At 46.3% G+C, this 22,967-nt stretch overlaps 1 protein-coding gene across 1 annotated transcript; it reads right to left on the bottom strand.

Annotated features, from left to right (window-relative positions):
- Window positions 1-20,788: 20,788 nt before the first annotated feature.
- Window positions 20,789-22,311, bottom strand: LOC100283124 (purine permease). Its single transcript, NM_001156026.2, has one exon. It carries the CDS (start codon window positions 22,218-22,220, stop codon window positions 21,120-21,122), a length of 1,101 nt encoding a protein of 366 aa, NP_001149498.2. The 5' UTR covers window positions 22,221-22,311; the 3' UTR covers window positions 20,789-21,119.
- Between the last annotated feature and the right edge of the window lie 656 nt (window positions 22,312-22,967).

Raw genomic sequence — 22,967 nt, forward strand, 5'->3', positions numbered from 1 at the left:
CAATGGCAAAGAATTTGACAACACCAACATTCATGAGTACTGTGATGAAATTGGGATCAAGCATGAAGTATCTGCCACATATACACCTCAACAAAATGGAGTTGTTGAAAGGAAAAATAGGACCTTGATCACCCTTGCAAGAACAATGATTGATGAGTATAACACACCGGAGAGGTTTTGGGCCGAAGCTGTCAACACTGCTTGCTATGCATCAAACAGGCTATTTCCTCACCGGCTACTTGCAAAGACTCCTTATGAACTGCTAAATGGGAAAAAGCCAGACGTCTCTTTCTTCCGGGTATTTGGGTGCAAATGCTACATCTACAAGAAACGCCATCACCTAGGGAAGTTCCAAAGACGTTGTGATATTGGTTTTCTTTTGGGTTATTCATTAAAGTCCAAAGCATATCGAGTATTCAACCATGCCACTGGCGTGGTAGAAGAAACATATGATGTGGAATTTGATGAGACTAATGGCTCCCAAGGAGCACTTGAAAATCTTGATGATGTAGGTGATGAGCCACTTAGGGAAGCAATGAAGAACATGCCTATTGGAGCTATCAAACCAAAAGAAGATGAAGAAGAGGTGCAAATCATTGACAGGCCTTCTTCATCAAATGTACCACAAGATGATGAAAAAGATGAGAGGCATGCAAATGAAGATACATTTGTCTCTCATGAACAAGCAAGGGTACAAGCCGAAGATGTTGATGCTCCAGGATCTTCTTCCCAAGTGATTGACAGGAGAAACTCATCACTACTTCAAGCTCATCCTCAAAACCAAATCATTGGGAGTCCTTCACAAGGGGTTATTACTCGATCACATAAACATGCTAATTTTATTGAACATCACTCTTTTGTTTCTTGTGTTGAGCCTACTTGTATAGATGAGGCGCTACAGGATCCGGACTGGGTGAATGCCATGCATGAAGAACTTAACAACTTCACCCGTAACGAAGTTTGGACCCTGGAGAAGCCCCCACAAGATGCAAGAATCATTGGAACAAAGTGGGTGTTCAGAAACAAACAAGATGATCAAGGTGTGATTGTAAGAAACAAGGCAAGACTTGTCGCAAAGGGATTCTCTCAAGTTGAAGGCTTAGATTTTGGAGAGACCTTTGCACCGGTTGCTCGACTGGAAGCCATCCGTATCCTACTTGCATATGCATCATGCTATGATATAAAACTTTATCAAATGGATGTAAAAAGTGCATTTTTAAATGGCTTCATAAATGAACTTGTATATGTTGAGCAACCGCCTGGATTTGAAGACCCTAGATATCCTAACCATGCTTACAGGTTGTCCAAGGCGCTATATGGGCTAAAGCAAGCTCCAAGGGCTTGGTATGAGCGTCTTCGCGACTTCCTCATCGAAAAGGGCTTCAAAATCGGGACCGTCGACACAACTCTCTTCACAAAGAAACATAACGGTGATATTTTCATTTGTCAAGTATATGTTGATGATATAATCTTTGGCTCGACAAATGACTATCATTGCAAGGAATTTGGTGAGTTGATGTCGAAGGAGTTCGAGATGTCAATGATTGGTGAGCTAACATACTTCCTCGGCTTTCAAGTCAAGCAAATGAAAGATGGTAACTTTCTCTCACAAGAGAAGTATACCAAAGACTTGTTGAAAAGGTTCAACATGGAGAAGTGCAAACCAATCAAGACCCCCATGCCTACAAATGGACATCTCGACTTAGATGAGGGAGGTAACCCGGTTAATCAAACTCTCTACGGTTCTATGATTGGTAGTTTATTATACCTTACCGCATCTAGGCCCGATATTATGTTTAGTGTCTGCATGTGTGCTAGATTTCAATCTAATCCTAAGAAAGCTCATCTTCGCGCTGTTAAGAGAATTCTTAGGTATCTCAAGCACACCACAAGCGTTGGTCTGTGGTATCCTAAAGGAGCTACTTTTGATTTAATTGGCTATTCCGATTCGGATTATGCCGGTTGCAAAATTGATAGGAAAAGTACTTCTGGGGGATGCCATCTGCTTGGTAGATCACTGGTTTCATGGACATCCAAAAAGCAAAACAGTGTTGCCTTGTCAACTGCCGAAGCGGAATACATTGCCGCAGGTGCTTGTTGCACACAGATTTTATATATGAAACAAACTCTTCTAGACTATGGCATAGTTCTAGAAAAAGTACCTTTGTTGTGTGATAATGAGAGTGCTGTTAAAATTGCTAATAATCCTGTTCAACACTCTCGCACCAAGCACATTGATATCCGTCATCACTTCCTTAGAGATCATGTTGCTAAAGGAGATATCATTTTAGAAGGAGTGAGGTCAGAAGATCAATTAGCGGATATTTTCACTAAGCCACTTGATAAGACCCGCTTTTGCATGTTGAGGAATGAACTAAATATTCTTGATCTCAGAAATTTTATGTGAAATGTCAAATGGTGTTGTCAAGCTTGCATTGCATATTTAAATTCCTTATATTGCATCTAGGGCTTGTCTAACCTAGTTGAGATAACCGCCAATAAAGCGAGTGAAAAAGCTTAACTCGGGTCAAACCTGACAAGTCTTAGTCTTTAAGCTTTTAGCACTTAAACTCTTTCTTTTCATGCAATTATTGGTTCTTGAAATATGCATGAGGTACTGCACTTAGGGGGAGTATTCAAAACTCAAATCACTCTTGAAAACCCCTAGTGCAAGCCCAAATGCAAATTTCACCATTTGCCTATTTTCTCTAAAAATTATCTAGCCTATGGCAAAATATTTTGAAAAGTATATGAGGGTGCCAATACCTGTCCCAACAAGTGTTATTTTGTGTGATTATAAGTTGTGATTTGGTTTGGTTAGGAGTTAGATAGAAAAATTCAAAATTTTCCAAACTCCCCTCTGTCTGGGCTCACCGGACAGTCCGGTGTGCACCGGACACTGCACTGTGCAATGTCCGGTGCACCGGCAGCCGCGCGCTATAATCCAATTCTACTGTGCGCTGTCCGGTGTGCACCGGACAGGCACTGTAGACTGTCCGGTGTGCCCATCTCGCGTTTTAAAAAAACCGCCCCCAGCCCGACCGAGCCAGAGGCACTCATTTCTTTTCCCAGCCGCCCGCTGCTCTCTGCGTCTGGCGATTTCCCCCCCGCCGGCGATCTCCACCGGCGGCCATCTTCTCCGGCCGTGCTCCGGTGACCTTGGGCTCCCCTCCTCTTCCCCCTCGGTGAGCTGCTCTTCTCCTCTCCCCTTCTCTCCTGTTCTCTGCCTGTCAGACAGTAGAGCTCCCCCCTTTCTCTCCCTTTTGCAAATCTTTCAAAATTCTGTGAAATCCCATGAATCCAGTTGGTGGAATGCATTTCATTATCCCTATTATGTATCCCTGCAAACTTTTAGCTCCTTCGGGAGGGCATTCCCACCTCAAATGGCCATTTCCCTAAAACCCTAATCCCTCGCCCTTCACGTGTTCGGTGAAATGCCCAAACCACCCAAACTTGCTCAAATTGAACCCAAATTTTTCAGGCACCTTCACCACACTTCCAGTAACCTACTTGCCAAATTTCACGCCAATCCGAGATCCCAGGCTTAAATTTCACCAAAATTCCGTTTTGAGCGATCGTTTCCGAGCCGAGTGCCCTAATTCCTTTTTCTTCGCCTAAATTCAAACCAAGCACACACTTCACTCATATTCACCTATATAAACCTATTCGTGAAGTATCGGCTCAATTCCATATCATTCCGTGCCTCATTTCAAATTCCAAACCTCCTATGTCACTATTTGTCTGTCAAACGTCGTTTTCACGTCGTTTGACTTCTTGATCGTCCCGTCCCGTGCCATATCTCTCTGTGTATGTATTTATTCACATTTCATATGCTTATGACTATGTGACTAATACGTGCTCACCTCTTCTGTCATTTCAGTGACCTTGTGTGACCGTGTGCCATCTCCCGTCCTGCCTGGATCGTCACCTCTCGTGTGAGCTTTCCAGGTAGACATCTCACTCTTTGCTAAATCTATCGGTCACTTTTGCTCTGTGCTTAGTCTCTCTATCTCATTTGCAGACATTAGTTCAGGATGCCGCGCACGAAGAATGCGTCGGCGTCAGGGGGTGGCGATGACGAGGGCCCTCGTCGCCCCTTCAGGCAGGTGAAGGGCAAGACTGTCTTTTTGGAGCAGCAGGAAGGCCGCAAGAAGCGGCGTTCGGACAGAGAGGCTCGTGCAGCAGCAGCATCTGCAGCAGCCGCTGCGCAGGCAGCACTTGGAGATCAGCCGGATGTTCCATCAGATCAGATTTCATTCCGTGCTCGTCGTCTCGCCTCCCGGTCTCGCTCCTCCACTCACACCTCCGCTTCCACTCCGCCACCCACCCTGCCTGCTCTCGTCACTCCTATTGCTCCATCCACCTCCACAGCCATACCCACTACCAGCACTACGCCAGCTTCCACTGCTACCCCTGCTCCTGCTCCCGCTTCAGCTCCTCCTGTTCCTCCACCTCGCTTCCGGGAGCGCGATGAGACTGAGGTCCGTCCTCTGGTTTCGGATCCTCGTCTATTTGATCTTCAGCGTGCTACTGCAGCACGGGTACGTCGGTTCAGGTATGTACCCGTGGAGTCTTGGCTGCCTGCTCAGAGAGACCCAGCAGCAGGTGTTCTTTTCAGCACACGGATTCAGGAGTCATTCTGCAGGGCTCAGATGTCTGCTCAGATTGCGCTGCGAGTGCACCGCCTATTGGATCTTCCAGCTTTTTTGCTAGCAGCCGGTGCTGAGTCTGAGGCGCATCTCACCTATCTGCCTGGCCTCCTGACTCTTCTGACTATCAGCGGCAGATATGTTGAGGAGTGGGTCCGCGTCTTCTACGCCTCCGTTTGGATTGACCCGGATCATCATTGGATGAGGTTCCGCTTTGAGCGCGAGGATGTCACGATCACTGCTAGTCAGATCCGACAGCTATTTGGATTTCCTGAGTCGACGACTCGCCTTCACAGCCTCTGCTACGGCACTTCAGATCCTCCTCGTCGCCCTCACGGCGGTGTTGCTCCAGGGACAGCTCACGTCGCGGCTCTGTTCCGCCCGCCTTTCACAGATGGGTCGCGACGTTCTCCAGCAGACTTTACTACAGCAGCGAAGTACTTATATGAGCTCATCCGACGGACACTCCTGCCGAGGATGGGATACAGGGAAGCTACCACCCATATTCAGCTTTGGCTCCTTGGTGCCCTGGTATCCCACTCTCAGTTTGATGTTGTGGACTTCCTGATCTGTGAGATCGAGGACACTGTTCTGGATGGGATTCGTGCTCGTCGGCAGCTACCTTACGCTCACTACTTGTGCCACATCTTTGCGCAGCCGATTCAGCCACCTCGATTTCAGAGCACCCTTGAGGCCTCACGCCTTGTGTTTGGATCTTACCGTCCTGCTCCAGAGATTCCAGTGCCTGCTTCTGCTTCTGTGTTTGACCCTCAGGCCGAGGATGCAGCTCTTCGTCAGTATGACACTCAGGGTACAGCAACTGATGATGATGATGATGATTTTGGGGTTCCTCCTCCGCCTCCGCCTCCTATGCCTCCACGCTCACATGATCATGAGGCTGGGAGCTCTAGTGCTGCCCCTGCTACTCCTCAGGCTATGGACCCTGCTCTTGCTTCGATTCTCCAGACTCTCTCTCAGCAGCAGGCTCACCTGGCAGCCGAGCAGGCCCGTTTATCCGATAGGATGCTCTCGATGTTTCAGAACATGCAGGACAGGCAGGATGCACTTCAGCAGCAGCTTATTCAGGATAGGGCAGAAAATAGGGCATTCATGGCTCTCATGCTTCAGCATTCTGGTATCTCAGCACCTCCGGTTCAGTCTGCTCCGCCTCCTCCGCTCCACGCTCCAGTGGTGCCTTCGATCTTGTCTGGACCCCCTGCTGGTACCTCTCCGCTCCGGCCGGTCACTTTGGCGTTCACTTCTCCGGTTCTCAGCTCTATCTGTCCGCAGCCGCCTGTGCCACCAGCATCTGCTGTTACCACTACCGCTGTGGCAGTATCTGTGACCGCTTCTGTTCCGGTAGCTCCTGCAGCGCGGCTTCCGTCCGAGTCAGTACCAGCTCCAGCTTCTACCGCAGATCCTGGATCCGAGACTGACTCTGACCCTCCGCCGGCGTTCGCTCTGCTACCTCGACCTCGACCGGATGCGCCCCCGCCGCCTCCTCCTGCTTCAGATGTTTAGGTTCAGGTCCCTTTTGGTGTTTGACGCCAAAGGGGGAGAGATATGAGTTGTGAGAGCTAGGGGGAGTTAGAGAGTTAGTAGAGAGTCAGAGTCATTTTGATGTAATATGTGTGCCTGCTACTCTCTGTACTAGCTTGATGTTTTTTGGCTCACAAACTCGTCATATACTCTCGTTGCGTATGATTGACTGTGTGTATTATGTTTTCACCTTATATTATATCACCAGTCTTCTAGCTCTTGTTTCATTAATTTAACTTCACTTTTATATGAACAAGAATCTTATGATGTGTATGCGCTCACTCTTATTATCATGGTACACATTCCTTCTGTCAAAGATTACTGAGTATAACTAACCATTCTTTCTATTGACAGAATCTTCAAAACAAACTACTCTCACAAAACTTGTAGGGTTGTCATCAATCACCAAAAAGGGGGAGATTGAAAGCATCTAGGCCCCTGGTTGGTTTTAGTGATTAATGACAACGTAATATTATATGTGACTAACGTGTGTTTTGCAGAGACAAATGGTAAGTTAGGTCGCATGACAGGTAGAAGTACTACAACGGTGAAAACAATCCCGGAGATAAAAACTCGAAGCGACGGCTAAAACGACGGAACAAAAGGTGAAGGTCTTCGGAGTCTGAGTGTCAAGGAGATGTGGACACTCGCGATTTAGTTAGGTCTTTTATTCTCTTTTAGCCGTACTATTAAGAGGGGTTGTCGATGAGTAGTTTGACCAAGAGAGTTCTAGTGTAGTGTTGGTGCACAATCACACTCATATACAGTGCTAGGTGTCACTCTAGAACTCACACACAAGTTAGAACGAAAATCGATTTGAAAATCAGCTGAAAAACAAACCTTAGTGTTTCTGGTTTAGGGGCACCGGACTGTCCGGTGTGCACCGGACTGTCCGGTGCACCCTCTGCCAGGTGGGCCAGGCTGGTCCACGGCAGGGACTCTCCCCTTCGCAGGAACCCGAGAGCGCAGCCTTCGGAGATGAATTTTAGTGGCACACCGGACACCGCACCGGACTGTCCGGTGTGCACCGGACAGTGGACTGTTCACTGTCCGGTGCGCCATGAGTCCAACGGCTCTGTGTCAGAACTAGCCGTTGGAAGTGACCGTTGGCGCACCGGTGGCGCACCGTTGGCGCACCGGTGGCGCACCGGACTGTCCGGTGCGCCATCGCGCAGCACATTGCCTGTAACGGCTAGTTGGTGGGTGAGGGCTATTTATACCCCCTCCACCCACCATATTCAATGTCTTGCACTCCACATTTATTCCAGCACCTTGGTAGAGTATTGCAAGCACCAAAAGCCTAGTGAGGAGATTAGAGAATCATAATCCGCGCTTGTTCCTCATTAGCGCTAGTGAGAGCCACCTAGAGCACACACCACTTGCATTAGGCTTCTCTTGGTCAAGCGAAAGTCTATGACTTGTTACTCTTGGTGATCGGCATCACCTAGACGGCTTGGTGGCGTTGGGAGCTCGGTGATTACCGTGAAGATCTTGTTGGTGACCCGACTCAAGTTTGTAAGCGGTCTCGAGGGATCCACCGCGCCGGAGTGGCAAAGGATCATCTCGTAGTGAGCACTTGGTTCTTGCGAGGACCAAGAGGGAGCGATACCCTTGCGCGGGTGCTCCAACGAGGACTAGTGGAGAGTGCCGACTCTTCGATACCTCGGGAAAAATTGGAGGAGTCTTCTAAACTTTGCTTTACATTCCGCACTTAATTCAAGCACTTTACATTGTGTATTTGTTTAGCAAGTATTTCAAGTATTATCTTAGCTTTGTTACATTTCTAGTATTATATTCTTAGTGGTAGTTGTTGGGGTGAAGTTGGGCTATTGTTTAGCTCTTGCTTAGGTTTTAATTAGTGTTGATTTTTAGAAAAGCCCAATTCACCCCCCTCTTGGGCATCGTGATCCTTTCAATAAAGCAAGTAGAACAAATACAAAATCGATTCAAATAAGAACTCAAATTGTTTTGATTCAAATTTGACATATATGGATCACTCTTTGCCACCACTTGGTTTGTTTTTGCAAATCAAACTCAAATTTCTATATCTAAGTCAAATACACATGTTAAGACATAAAGAGAGTCATTCCAAGAGAAATTGATTCAAGATTTCAAAAACTCCCTTTTTTCCATAATCAACATTTCTCCCCACTAGAAGCCAACTTTTGACAAGAGAGACAATAAAAGAGTTTTGAAACCAAAAGCTCTATTCTACTATTTTCAAAATCTCTCAAGTGGTAGCTGATCCATTTATCGCTTTGGCCTTTATTTTCTCCCGCTTTGGCATCAAGCACCAAAACTGGATCAATCTTGGCCCTTGAACCCCATTGCCTCACCAAAATCTCCAAAAAGAATGCAAAGGCAATAAGAGTACATGAGATGAACTTGGAATAAGTTACTCTCTCATCGGAGTGCAGTGGAAGTCTTTCATGGTCCAAGTCCACCTTTTCCCTTTCAAATCTCCTTCGAGACTAAATCATCAAACTCAAGCACATGGTTAGTCTCAAAGGGTCAAGTTGTAACACATCTCCCCCTAAATATGTGCATCACTTTGCAACGGACTTGTGAGGTCCAGGGAGTGTTTGTACAACTTGAGCACCATACCTAAGCAACAAAATGCATAGGGAACATGATCAAAGGCATAAACACATGTATGCTATAAATCAATCCAGGTTCCGCGAATCTAAGACATTTAGCTCACTACGCAACCTGCAAAAGGTCTTCTCATCTAGAGGCTTGGTAAAGATATCGGCTAGCTGGTTCTCGGAGCTAACATGGAACACTTCGATATCCCCCTTTTGCTGGTGGTCTCTCAAAAAGTGATGCCGGATGTCAATGTGCTTTGTGCGGCTGTGTTCAACAGGATTTTCCGCCATGCGGATAGCACTCTCATTATCACATAGGAGTGGGACTTTGCTCAGATTGTAGCCAAAGTCCCTGAGGGTTTGCCTCATCCAAAGTAGTTGCGCGTAACACTGTCCTGCGGCAACATACTCGGCCTCAGCGGTGGATAGGGCAACAGAGGTTTGTTTCTTAGAATTCCATGACACCAGGGACCTTCCTAAGAATTGGCACGTCCCCGATGTACTCTTCCTATCGACCTTACATCCAGCATAGTCGGAATCTGAATATCCAATTAAGTCAAAGGTAGACCCCTTTGGATACCAGATCCCGAAGCAAGGCGTAGCAACTAAATATCTAAGAATTCGCTTCACCGCCACTAAGTGACACTCCTTAGGATCAGATTGAAATCTAGCACACATGCATAAGCTAAGCATAATATCCGGTCTACTAGCACATAAGTAAAGCAATGACCCTATCATTGACCGGTATGCCTTTTGATCAACGGACTTACCTCCTTTGTTGAGATCAGTGTGTCCGTCGGTCCCCATCGGAGTCTCTGCGGGCTTGGTGTCCTTCATCCCAAACCGCTTCAGCAAGTCTTGTGTGTACTTCGTTTGAGAGATGAAGGTGCCGTCCTTGAGTTGCTTCACTTGGAACCCAAGGAAGTAGTTCAACTCGCCCATCATCGACATCTCGAATTTCTGCGTCATCACCCTGCTAAACTCTTCACAAGACTTTTTGTTAGTAGATCCAAATATTATGTCATCGACATAAATTTGGCACACAAAAAGATCACCGTCACAAGTCTTAGTGAAAAGAGTTGGATTGGTTTTCCCAACCTTGAAAGCATTTGCAATTAGAAAGTCTCTAAGGCATTCATACCATGCTCTTGGGGCTTGCTTAAGTCCATAGAGCGCCTTAGAGAGCTTACACACATGGTTGGGGTACCGTTCATCCTCGAAGCCAGGGGGTTGCTCTACGTACACCTCCTCCTTGATTGGCCCGTTGAGGAAAGCGCTCTTCACATCCATTTGGAACAACCTGAAAGAATGGTGAGCGGCATATGCTAGCAGAATGCGAATGGACTCTAGCCTAGCCACAGGAGCAAAAGTCTCCTCAAAGTCCAAACCTGCGACTTGGGCATAACCTTTTGCCACAAGTCGAGCCTTGTTCCTTGTCACCACTCCGTGCTCGTCTTGTTTGTTGCGGAACACCCACTTGGTTCCCACAACATTTTGCTTAGGACGAGGCACCAGCATCCAAACTTCATTTCTCTTGAAGTTGTTGAGCTCCTCTTGCATGGCCAACACCCAGTCCGGATCTAGCAAGGCCTCTTCTACCCTGAAAGGCTCAATAGAAGAGACAAAGGAGTAATGCTCACAAAAATTAACTAATTGAGACCGAGTAGTTACTCCCTTGCTTATGTCACCCAGAATCTGGTCGACGGGATGATCCCTTTGAATCATCGCTCAGACTTGAGTTGGAGGTGCCGGTTGTGCTTCTTCCTCCATTACTTGATCATCTTGTGCTCCCCCTTGATCACATCACACGTCTCCTGTTCATCATCTTGAGTTGGGGGATGCACCATTGTTGAGGAAGAAGGTTGATCTTGCTCCTTTTGTTCCTGTGGTCGTACATCACCAATCACCATGGTTCGTATAGCGGCCGTTGGAACATCTTCTTCATCTACATCATCAAGATCAACAACTTGCTCTCTTGGAGAGCCATTAGTCTCATCAAATACAACGTCGCTAGAGACTTCAACCAAACCCGATGATTTGTTGAAGACTCTATACGCCTTTGTATTTTAATCATAACCTAACAAAAACCCTTCTAAGGCTTTGGGAGCAAATTTGGAATTCCTACCCTTCTTTACTAGAATGTAGCATTTGCTCCCAAATACACGAAAGTACGATACATTGGGTTTGTTACCGGTTAGCAGCTCATACGACGTCTTCTTGAGGAGGCGATGAAGGTAGACCCTGTTGATGGCGTGGCAAGCCGTGTTCACGGCTTCCGACCAAAAACACTCGGGGGTCTTGAACTCTCCAAGCATCGTCCTTGCCATATCGATGAGTGTCCTGTTCTTCCTCTCCACCACACCATTTTGTTGTGGTGTGTAGGGAGCGGAGAACTCGTGCTTGATTCCTTCCTCCTCAAGGAACTCCTCCACTTGAAGGTTCTTGAACTCGGACCCGTTGTCGCTCCTTATCTTCTTCACCTTAAGCTCAAACTCATTTTGAGCTCTCTTTAGGAAGCGCTTGAGGGTCCCTTGGGTTTCAGACTTATCCTGCAGAAAGAATACCCAAGTGAAGCGGGAAAAGTCATCCACAATAACTAAACTATACTTACTTCCTCCTATGCTTAGATAGGCGACAGGTCCGAAGAGGTCCATATGTAGCAGCTCCAGGGGCCTTGATGTGGTCATCACATTCTTGCTGTGATGTGCTCCTCCCACCTGTTTACCTGCTTGACATGCTGCACAAGGTCTATCTTTTTCGAATTGCACGTTAGTTAAACCTATCACATGTTCTCCCTTTAAAAGCTTGTGAAGGTTCTTCATCCCTACATGTGCTAAGCGGCGATGCCACAGCCAGCCCATGCTAGTCTTAGCTATTAAGCATGCATCTAGACCGGCCTCTTCTTTTGCAAAATCAACTAAGTAAAGCTTGACGTCTAATACACCTTTAAAAGCTAATGAACCATCACTTCTTCTAAAGGCAGACACATCTACATTTGTAAATAGACAATTATATCCCATATTACATAATTGGCTAACAGATAGCAAATTATATCCGAGGGACTCAACTAAAAACACATAGAGATAGAGTGCTCATTTGAAATTGCAATCTTGCCTAAGCCTTTCACCTTGCCTTGGTTCCCATCACCAAATACGATTGAATCTTGAGAATCCTTGTTTTTGACGTAGGAGGTGAACATCTTCTTCTCCCCCGTCATATGGTTTGTGCATCCGCTGTCGATAATCCAGCTTGAACCCCCGGATGCATAAACCTGCAAGGCAAATTTAGGCTTGGGACTTAGGTACCCAACTCTTGTTGGGTCCTACAAGGTTAGTCACAATTGTCTTAGGGACCCAAATGCAAGTTTTATCACCCTTGCATTTTGCCCCTAATTTCCTAGCAACTATCTTCCTATTCTTTCTACAAATAGCAAAGGAAACATTTAAAGCATGATAAATTGTAGAAGGACCATCCATAACTTTCCTAGAAACATGAACAATATTCTTTCTAGGCACATGATGAACATATCTCCTAGACATATCTCTATCATGCATATAAGAAGAACTAGAAGCAAACATAGCATGTGAATCATAAGCATGTGAATTATAACTTCTATAGTCATTTCTAGCATGTCTCTGTCACACCCGGATTTTAGGGTCCAAAACCCGGGCGCGAACATAATCACCAGGTGTGCTGGGACCAAGTCTCACACATATGATGAATCATGGCACAGGATCGAATGTCACATCTTTACTACATAACAGGAGTTTTATACAAAATAAATAAATATTTACATCATAAGGAGACAACGGTCCAGCAACCCGACGTTGACTGGGAGACGACGACCTAGACCTCTCACGAACTCGTCACAGCATCCTTCATGTGCCTCATCCTGTGGTACCTGTTCTTGACCTGTGGGGGAGGGTGTGAGACAGCAAGAGTGAGCTCACATACGTTCATCGCTCAACAAGTTGTGGGGAATAATGTGCATGAACTCGCCAAAGGTGGGAGCTCATGTGAAGTGTAAGGCTTACCAAAGAGGATGGTTGAAGCTGAGCATTGCTTTTAAAGTTGGTCAAAATTTTATTAGCAATTACTAAGTATAAGTAAATACCAAACCCAGTTAAGTAGTAGAACAAAAGTAATAACATCACCTGCGATGCAATGCATATGACAAATTGAGTTTAAGTTCCATAATTTAATCATGTGAGTGTCCGAGCTGCTCATGACCGTGAGCACGGCTAGTATACCAGTTTTACACTCTGCAGAGGTGGTACCCTTTACCCACAAGTCGTGTTACCCATCTGCCAAGGGATCGCGACTTCTCATACACCTCTACCGAGGAGGCGAGGCAGGGTAACACTACGAGGCCTTTACAAAGTTCCACTAGCTTCAGAAAACCCGCTACAGTTTATAGGAAGCTCCAATGCAGGGTTCTTGCCTGACCGCCATCGCAGCAAAATCAACCAAGGACCTCCCTACACTGACCACTCCCCTACTGCCCTTGCCCCTTTCGGGTAAGGTAGTCCTCCACTAGCTTTCCTAATTAATCAGACAAGGGCGTCCATAAACCCTTGTGGTGGCACGTGTTTCTCAAGTTAAGCTCTATGTTCCAATTAACATTAATGATCTTGACATGAACAGTAAATAACAACGGATAACAAAAGTATAATCATGGATAATGTGTATCTCAATGCCCAAAACCACATATAGCACTAGCAAGTACTACCCAAAAAGTTCAGTGGTAAACAAGGCATAAAGATAGACAAACTAGGGTAACTTATTAGGTCCCATCAAAATTAACCTATGCAGATCATTATGATTAATTAGAACATGAGTGGGTAAAAGAAGTGATCAAGGGCACAACTTGCCTGGGACTTGAGATTCCAGGTACCAGGATGATCTTCAGGAGACACGTGTCCTCACTGCTAAACGTAGCAATACAGACAAATATAGTATAGGCAAAATTAACATTACACCAAACATAAGAACAAACTGTATGATAATAATCTACGCGAAGCTACGAGATCGTGGGAACAAGAATTACTAAATTCGGAGTTACGGTTACCAAGTTATGGATTTCTGAAGTTATTTAGCACCTGGAACAGATTAATTCAAGTGAATCATTTTAAATCAAATTTCATGGCTAAACAAAGATACTAGGTGATAAACAATACTTAAACAAAATTAATACCACTGGAATGAATCAATTTGGAGCTAAATTCATCAAGTTATGAATTTTCTAAGTTTATCATATTTATTTCTATCCTGAAAATCATTTTAGATTTTATTTCCTGAAATTCCCAGACTCTGGACGACGACCACTATTTTTAGAGAGTGCAGGGGCCCTGGCGCAAAATAAACCGAGACACAAAATCCTGCAGACAGGACTGCGGGTTGAATTCCACTTTTCCAGGGGTTCCTTAGCAATTGTGGCACGGTGAAGGGGCATGGGTCTATCCTGGCCAACGGATTAAACTTCTACGGTTCGGATTTAACGACTCACAGCACCATTTCGCGCCACCGGATCCCGCATCAACGGATAAGATTTAATCGAGCGGAGGGAAAAAAAAGCCAAACTGATCTAAACCCTCTGCTTAAAATCCCACGGTCCCTGGCTCCCGCGACATACTTCTAATCCTAACCGTCTAGGGCCGGATCAAAGGCTAAAGCCTCTTCTTCCTCGATGGAATATTACGCCAGTGCGCTCCACGGAGCAACGCAGACACCGACGGCGACGGACGTGCCCCGATCATCATTCGCTATTGATCTATAAGCAACTCCGGGGCGATGGTGTGCCTCGCCCCGCTACGACCAGCTAGCACACGATTTCCTATGGCGGCGATGCAAGCTTCGACAATGGCGGAACGCCGAGAAGGTGCGAAGTGATCTCATACCGGTGAGTTGCCAGCCGACCCTGCTGCCGGCAGATCCACGCGCGTGCTCCCCAGGTCCCCCCCCTTGGGTTACTGCAGCCGCCAATCGGGTAACCGACGCGCCGGAGTCGAGTGGTGTCGCGGCGGCGGTCCCTGGATTCACCTTCGTCCCCCGGCTCTCCGCAGCACACGCACACGATTGGTTTACTGGGTCACGGCGTTGGAACAGCAAGGAGGAACCCTAAGGACCCAGTATTATAGTCCTCACATTACGGATGGCCGCCATGGGATTCGGTCTCCGCGCCCCCGCCATCTTCGCGCCGCCGTTGCGCCGAGCGTAGCAGTCGGGAGGTATGGCCGACGTGCAGGTCCCACCACGCAGCGGCCCAGTCAACACGCACACGTGCCCCACCGGGCACCGGCTGACGGGCAGGACCCACCTGGCGGCGCTGGTGCAATGCTCTGGCCAGCGTGGTTGGAGAGCGAGGTGGGCCGCACAGGTGTGAATACAGAGCTAGGCCGGATTAGAGCAGAAACGGCCCATGAAACCTTTTATTCTTTTCTGTTTTATCCTCTATTTCCAAGTTCAATTTGAATTTCGAATTTGAATTCAAACTTGTGCCAAGTTTATTCTTAATTTATATTGTGACTTTAAGAATACTAATTTTGGAAATGTATAAATTTCCTTTATATTTATATTCTTTCTCCTTTACCCCTTTTTAAACTCCAAACTCAATTTATGTTTTAATCCAATCTCCAACTCATCATTTTTTATATATATTTTCATCCCTGCTATTATTTTATTAAGTGCACAAACAAAAACTCCAATATGATGCATATATTTTTTTTACCATTTGTTTTAATTCATCTCTCCCAATTATAGGTATGCTCTTTTCATGAGGAATTTATGGCACACAAAATAAGATTATCAACTATATACTCATTGTATTCATTTTTGGGTATTACAGTCTCCTATTATGATACATAAAGGCATGGTTCTTTTTAGTACTACTTGTCATATGAGCCTTCCCTTTCTCCTTGGCGGGGATGGGAACCTTATGGCTTGTTAAGTTCTTGGCTTCCCTCTTGAAGCCAAGTCCATCCTTAATTGAGGGGTGTCTACCAATCGTGTAGGCATCCCTCGCAAATTTTAGCTTATCAAATTCGCTCTTGCTAGTCTTAAGTTGAGCATTAAGACTAGCCAATTCATCATTAAGTTTGGAAATTGTAACTAGGTGTTCACTACAAGCATCAATGTCAAAATCTTTACACCTATTACACGTTGCAACAATTTCTACACAAGATGTTGATTTACTAGCTATTTCCAACTTAGCATTCAAATCATCATTAATGCTCCTTAAGCTAGAAATTGTCTCATGGCAAGAAGATAATTCACAAGAAAGTATTTCATTTCTTTTAACTTCTAGAGCATGAGATTTTTGTGCTTCTTCAAATTTGTCATGTTCTTCATACAACAAATCCTCTTGCTTTTCTAAAAGCCTATTCTTATCATTCAAGACATCAATCAATTCATTAATTTTATCTATCTTGGTTCTATCTAGGCCCTTAAATAAACATGAATAATCTATTTCATCCTCATCACTAGATTTGTCCTCACTAGAAGAAGCATAAGTAGAGTTTCGAGTACATACCTTCTTCTCCCTTGCCATAAGGCATGTGTGACGCTCGTTGGGGAAGAGGGATGACTTGTTGAAGGCAGTGGCGGCGAGTCCTTCATTGTCGAAGTCGGAAGAGGAACAATCTGAATCCCACTCCTTGCCTAGATGCGCCTCGCCCTTTGCCTTCTTATAGTTCTTCTTCTTCTCCCTCTTGTTCCCTTGATCCTGATCACTATCATTGTCGGGACAGTTAGCAATAAAATGACCAAGCTTACCACATTTGAAGCATGAGCGCTTCCCCTTTGTCTTGGTCTTGCTTGGCTGCCCTTTGCGACCTTTAAGCGCTGTCTTGAATCTCTTGATGATGAGAGCCATCTCTTCATCATTAAGTCCGACCGCCTCAATTTGTGCCACCTTGCTAGGTAGCGTCTCATTGCTTCTTGTTGCCTTGAGAGCAAGAGGTTGAGGCTCATTGATTGGACCATTCAATGCGTCGTCCACATATCTTGCTTCCTTGATCATCATTCGCTCGCTCACGAACTTTCCAAGTATCTCCTCGGGCGTCATCTTGGTGTACCTAGGATTCTCACGAATATTGTTTACAAGATGAGGATCAAGGACAGTAAAAGACCTTAGCATTAGGCGGACGACGTCGTGGTCCGTCCATCGCGTGCTTCCATAGCTTCTTATCTTGTTGACAAGGGTCTTGAGCCGGTTGTACGTTTGTGTTGGCTCTTCTCCCCTTATCATAGTGAATCTCCCGAGTTCGCCCTCCACCAACTCCATTTTGGTGAGCATTGTGACGTCATTCCCCTCATGAGAGATCTTGAGGGTGTCCCAAATTTGCTTGGCGTTATCCAAGCCGCTCACTTTGTGGTATTCATCCCTGCACAATGAAGCTAGAAGAACAGTAGTAGCTTGTGCATTTTTATGAATTTGCTCATAAATGAACATGGGACTATCCGTACTATCAAAGTGCATTCCACTCTCTACAATCTTTCATATACTAGGATGGAGAGAGAACAAGTGACTACGCATTTTGTGACTCCAAAATCCGTAGTCCTCTCCATCAAAATGAGGAGGTTTACCAAGTGGAATAGATAATAAATGAGCACTTGTACTTTGAGGAATACGAGAGTAATCAAAAGAAAAGTTCGAATTGACCGTTTTCTTTTTCTCGCAGTCGTCGTCGTCCTTTTGGGAAGAGGAAGATTCGTCGCTGTCGTAGTAGACGATCTCCTTGATGCGCCTTGTCTTCTTCTTCTTCCCGTCTTTGCGCTTGTGGCTCGAGCCCGAGTCGGTAGGATTGTCATCCTTCGACTCGTTGAAGATAGACTCCTTCTCGTTGTTGTTGACCACCATCCCCTTTCCCTTATGATCCATCTCTTCGGGCGATTAGTCCCTTTCTTGAAGAGAACGACTTTGATACCAATTGAGAGCACCTAGAGGGGGGGGGGTGAATAGGTGATCCTATAAGACTTTAAACTTAAGCCACAAAACTTGGTTAGACGTTAGCACAGTAATCGCCAAGTGGCTAGAGAGAAGTCTTAGCAAAACACAATAACCACAAGAGAATAATCACAGAGATGACACAGTGGTTTATCCCATGGTTCGGCCAAGACCAACGCTTGCCTACTCCACGTTGTGGCGTCCCAACGGACGAGGGTTGCAATCAACCCCTCTCAAGCGGTCCAATGACCCACTTGAATACCACGGTGTTTTGCTTTGCTTTTCTTAATCCCGTTCGCGAGGAATCTCCACAACTTGGAGTCTCTCGCCCTTACACTTTTGATGTTCACAAAGAATCACGGAGTAAGGGAGGGATGAGCAACTCACACAGGACACAAAGATCACAGCAAATACGCACACACAAGACCCAGACTTGAGCTCAAAAGACTAGCACACTAGAACGGAGCTCAAATCACTAGAATGTCGAACAAGTGCGCAAGAATGATGTGTGAGTGATCAATAGTGCTCAAAGGATGCTTGGTATACTCCTCCATACGCCTAGGGGTCCCTTTTATAGCCCCAAGGCAGCTAGGAGCCGTTGAGAGCAATCTGGGAAGGCAATTCTTGCCTTCTGTCGCGTGGCGCACCGGACAGTCCGGTGCACACCGGACACTGTCCGGTGCCCGATTTCTTTCCTTCTCTGGCGAAGCCGACCGTTGGCAGCCAGAGAGCCGTTGGCGCACCGGACATGTCCGGTGCACACCGGACAGTCCGATGCCTCCTTCTAGCCGTTGGCTCGGCCACGTGTCCCGCGCAGATCGTGCGGCCGACCGTTGGCCCGGCCGACCGTTGGCTCACCGGACAGTCCGGTGCACACCGGATAGTCCGGTGAATTATAGCCGTACGTCGCCGGTGAATTCCCGAGAGTGGCCAGTTTGCACGAACCAGCTTGGCGCACCGGACACTGTCCGGTGCACCACCGGACAGTCCGGTGCTCCCAGACTGAGCAGAGTCTTGGCTGTTCGAGCCAAGACAATTCCAATTCGATTTTTCCTGTTTCCAGCACTTAGACACAATACATTAGTCTCTAAAACAATGTACTAAGTCTGAGAAACATATCTTTATCCTTGATTTGTACTTTGTCCACCATTTTACACTTAGACACTTGTGTTGGTCACTAAATCACTAAAATACTTAGAAATGGCCCAAGGGCACATTTCCCTTTCACAAACAGAATACGATATCGGACGAAACAAGATTTTTTCTGTCCGTTTTCACCCCTACGTGTACCAAGGGGTGACCAGGGTGCATGTATCTCAGCCTCTCCTAGCGCGTCTACCAAGGGGGTGACCATCCCACATGTGCAAGGGAAAAACAGTCAATATATGCAGTAATTAATGTTTTTAGTTAGGTTTAGTCTTTAAAACCAAACAAAATATTTAGTAACTAAAGTTTAGTCAAGTGATTATTCTGGCTCCTACGGTTTGACTCGGTTCGGTTCATTTATACTTTTCAAAGAATTAAGCCAACATTTCGGCTCGTGCTTAAGTCGACATATGTATATTAGTTTTACATCAATCTGTTCTAATGGATTCAGCGATTATATTTTCGTGTTGTAATTTTTAAAAACCGTTTTGTCGACCAAAACTTGACTTATGTTTTAAAATTCCAAATTGAACTACAATCAAAGTTGGACCGAGAATGCTATCCCTGAATGGATGTACCGATAATCTATAATGTATGTTGTATGGTGTGATACTATAGTATATTGTTATGTTTGTATATATCTCAGTATATATTAGTTAATTTGTTTGATTTAAGGTTTATGGATGCATTACTTTTGTATTATTATTCTCAAGCTAGAGATAAATGTATATTATATTTATGTGTGTATTTTTATATCTGCCATGCGAGCTAAACCAACCAACTTGAATAGTTGAATTTATAAACAGAATTAAGTTGAGATAGTTTTCAGACTTGTTAAGATAACAAGCTATTAAAAGTCGAGCCGAGTCGATCTGACTTGTTATCGAGGCCTAGTCAGAACAAACCAAATGATCACTACGGAGCAGTGTAGCTCTCATCATCTTGAGGCTCACAAGTACTGTCCTCCTGTGTGTCAATCCACATCTAGCGCCATAGATGTGTATATACCCCTGGCCCATAACTATATGGTGTTTCACCTAGGAGCAGGCTAGCAGCTAGTGTATACCTAGAATGTGCAGCTATCCACTGATTGGAATTCCATCACACACAAAGTCGGCTACAAGTTCATGTACCTGAGCCGCTGAGCTTAACTTGGAATGTGATTGGAATGTTTCATGCATAGAGCAATACAGGAAGACCAACTTTCTGTGTAGTGTTGCATATATATAAATACGTGCATGCATCTGCTGCGCACGACTGTGTTTGACTTTTTCAGCTACGGAGGCATACAACCGATGGAAATAATTGGTATTTTGCCATTTAATACGTTGGCTCATTATAATTGTCACTATGTGTATGAATTCTGGGTCTATCTGAGTCTATAAAATATGGATTCAATGACAATTTTACGAACGTATTTCATTGTAATGGCAAATATCAGATTCTCTCCGACTAGATGAAAAAGAATGAAAGCCGGAGACGAAGAAAAGGGGGAAATTAAAAGATATCGCCGAACTGCAAAAGAAACACACGCTGCTATCAGAAAAATCGAGTCATGTGTCACTCAACAAGTGAAGGCAAAACTGTTGCACTACACATTGTTAGTTAAACACTCTTGTTGCCTCTACATAGTCTCATGTACAACAGGATAAATGCATGTCATTGTATCAATTAAAGGAAAAGGATCCCCCTGAATTGTTTCAGAGGAAAAGATCAAGCCGTTGCATGGAAATTAAGACCGAGACGAGGATCCAGTCATGTACTAAACTGGTTATTAGATCACTTGTGGTGAAACTTGTAATAAAGCAGGGTGTAAATCCTCGAGTTGACACGTTTTTTTCTAAATTCATTTTAATATAAGATTTAAAAATGTTCGTCATGTGATTTGTAAAAAAAAAACTACTACAGCTAAGCCTGGTCAAATATCAACAACAGCGGCTATTGAATATTGATGACGACAGTGAGTAAGGAGGAGGAACAGCTGGTTTACATGTTGTATTCCACCCACCCCACACTACACTAAAGTACTAAACCCTGATCACTTAAACCGCTAGTGAAACCTCATGACTAGATTAATAGCTACTAGCTAGCAGCCAGAAGAGCTGGCCATCAGTTACAAGTTTGGTTGCTTGTAACTTTGCCTATAATCCATCGATCTAACATGACTCAACAACTGCAGCTACACCCTTTTCAGTTTCCATTCTTGCTTCGTCCCTGATCACACGGTTCATACCCCCTATGGCCTTTAGTTTGTTTTCAGACGGCTTCTAGCTCGTCTCCGGCGCCGCCTGTGAGGCTCTTCCGGACGCTGTCAGCGGACGTGTCGGCGACGGCGACGGCCTCATCCTCCTCTTCTTTCTTTTTCTTGGTGTACTCGCCGTAGAGGTAGGAGGCGAGGCCCCATGCGCAGAGCGCGGTGGCGATGCCCTTCTCGGCGCCGAATGGGTCGCCGAACACCACCACGCCGCCCAGCACGTTCGCCGTCAGCACGGCGGTCATGCACACGCCGCTGTGTAGCGACGACGTGAGGTAGATCACCCCCGCCGTGCCCATGAAGCACGCCTGCCAAGTAAGGACCAGGGTGGACACCACGACCCAGTAGAGCGCCGCCGAGCCCTTCCAGCGCGCCACGTCGCCGCCCAGGCCTCCCTTGGCCGCCAGCCCGATCGCCGCCACCAGCGAGGCCATGGCCTGCATCACCGCCTGCACCTCCACGGCCAGGACGAACCCGCCGGACACGGCCTGGCGGTACAGGAGCTCCATGACGGGCAGGTACGCGGCGAACAGCCCCGCCGCGCCCAGCGTGACCACGTACCCGGCGAAATAGTGCGCCGCGGCCGCGCCGCCCCCGTCCGGGTTCTCGCCGGAGTCCCCCGAGCGGAGCGCCAGGAGCACGGAGCTGACGGTCAGGAGCACGACGGCATTGAGGTTGACGAAGGTGAGCGGGTGGCGGACGATGACGGCGGCCAGCACGAGCGTGAACGCCAACTGCGTCGACAGCAGCAGCGACGACGTGGACACGGGCAGGAACGACGTGCTGTACGAGAAGAGCAGGTTGTTGGCGCCCATGAGCGCGCCGATGACGAGGCACACCGTGAGGAACCGCCTCGAGAACCACGTGAAGGGGCGCGGCGCCGCGGCGGGGCGGCCGGCGACGAGGACGGCGACGACCAGCAGTGGGAAGCCCGCCGACTGCACCAGCGTCACCACCCACCGGTTCCGCCCGCCTCGCGCGAAGTAGAACCTGGACAGCAGGCTCGACGAGACGGACCCCACCAGCAGCGCGGCGTAGTTCGCGATCAGGAGCAGCGCCCGACGGCGCGAGCCGGCGGTGGCTCCACCCGCGGCAGTTGCCATTGTTCTCACAGACGACTCGTCGAGCGAGGAGGAGGAGGATCGGTTGGCGAGGATTTTGCGCGACGATGAGAGGAGATATAGAGTGTCCGTTGAGGTAGACGTAGGGTATTTGGGATATGTAGATGCTCTTTCCTTGTGTGCATTTTTTTCCCTGACTTGGCAATATTTGATTTTCAGTTACTTTCTTTTTTCCGGAACTTTCTTTCTTTTCTTTTGCGTAGAAGGGAAAATAAAGGAAATAACGGACTAGCTGTTGAACACGTTTATATTTTTTTCTTCCGTGTAGTATTTTTATGTATTTATCATGAAACTATATTAAAATTCGGTGTGATCTTGCGTACCAAAATAAGAGCATCTCCAAGAGCTCTCTATAAAACGACTCCTCAAAATCAGTTTTAAGGGACATCTAAATAATAAGTGGGGGTAAATTTTAATCCTTTCTCCAACAGATCCCTTAAATCAGCAATTTGTTTCTGGGGAGCCCAAAAAACCCCTCATTTGTAGCTACAAATGAGAGAGTTTTAAGGGCTATGAAAAAGTTGGGGCGCTTTAGGGGAACTGTTGGAGACATGTTTTTGTGTTTTTCCCCAAAAAAATAGATTTAGGGGAGACTTCTGGGGAGCTTTTGGAGATGCTCTAATAGAGAGAGGTGTCACGACTATGATGCATTTGGTTTGGCTTTTGCCCCATGAACCCAAAAGTCAAACAAAAAATCCGGATCTAGGAAGTAGATTTTCTAAAAATGGG

This window comes from Zea mays, chromosome 6 (assembly GCF_902167145.1).
Source record: "Zea mays cultivar B73 chromosome 6, Zm-B73-REFERENCE-NAM-5.0, whole genome shotgun sequence".
Classification (NCBI taxonomy): domain Eukaryota; kingdom Viridiplantae; phylum Streptophyta; class Magnoliopsida; order Poales; family Poaceae; genus Zea; species Zea mays.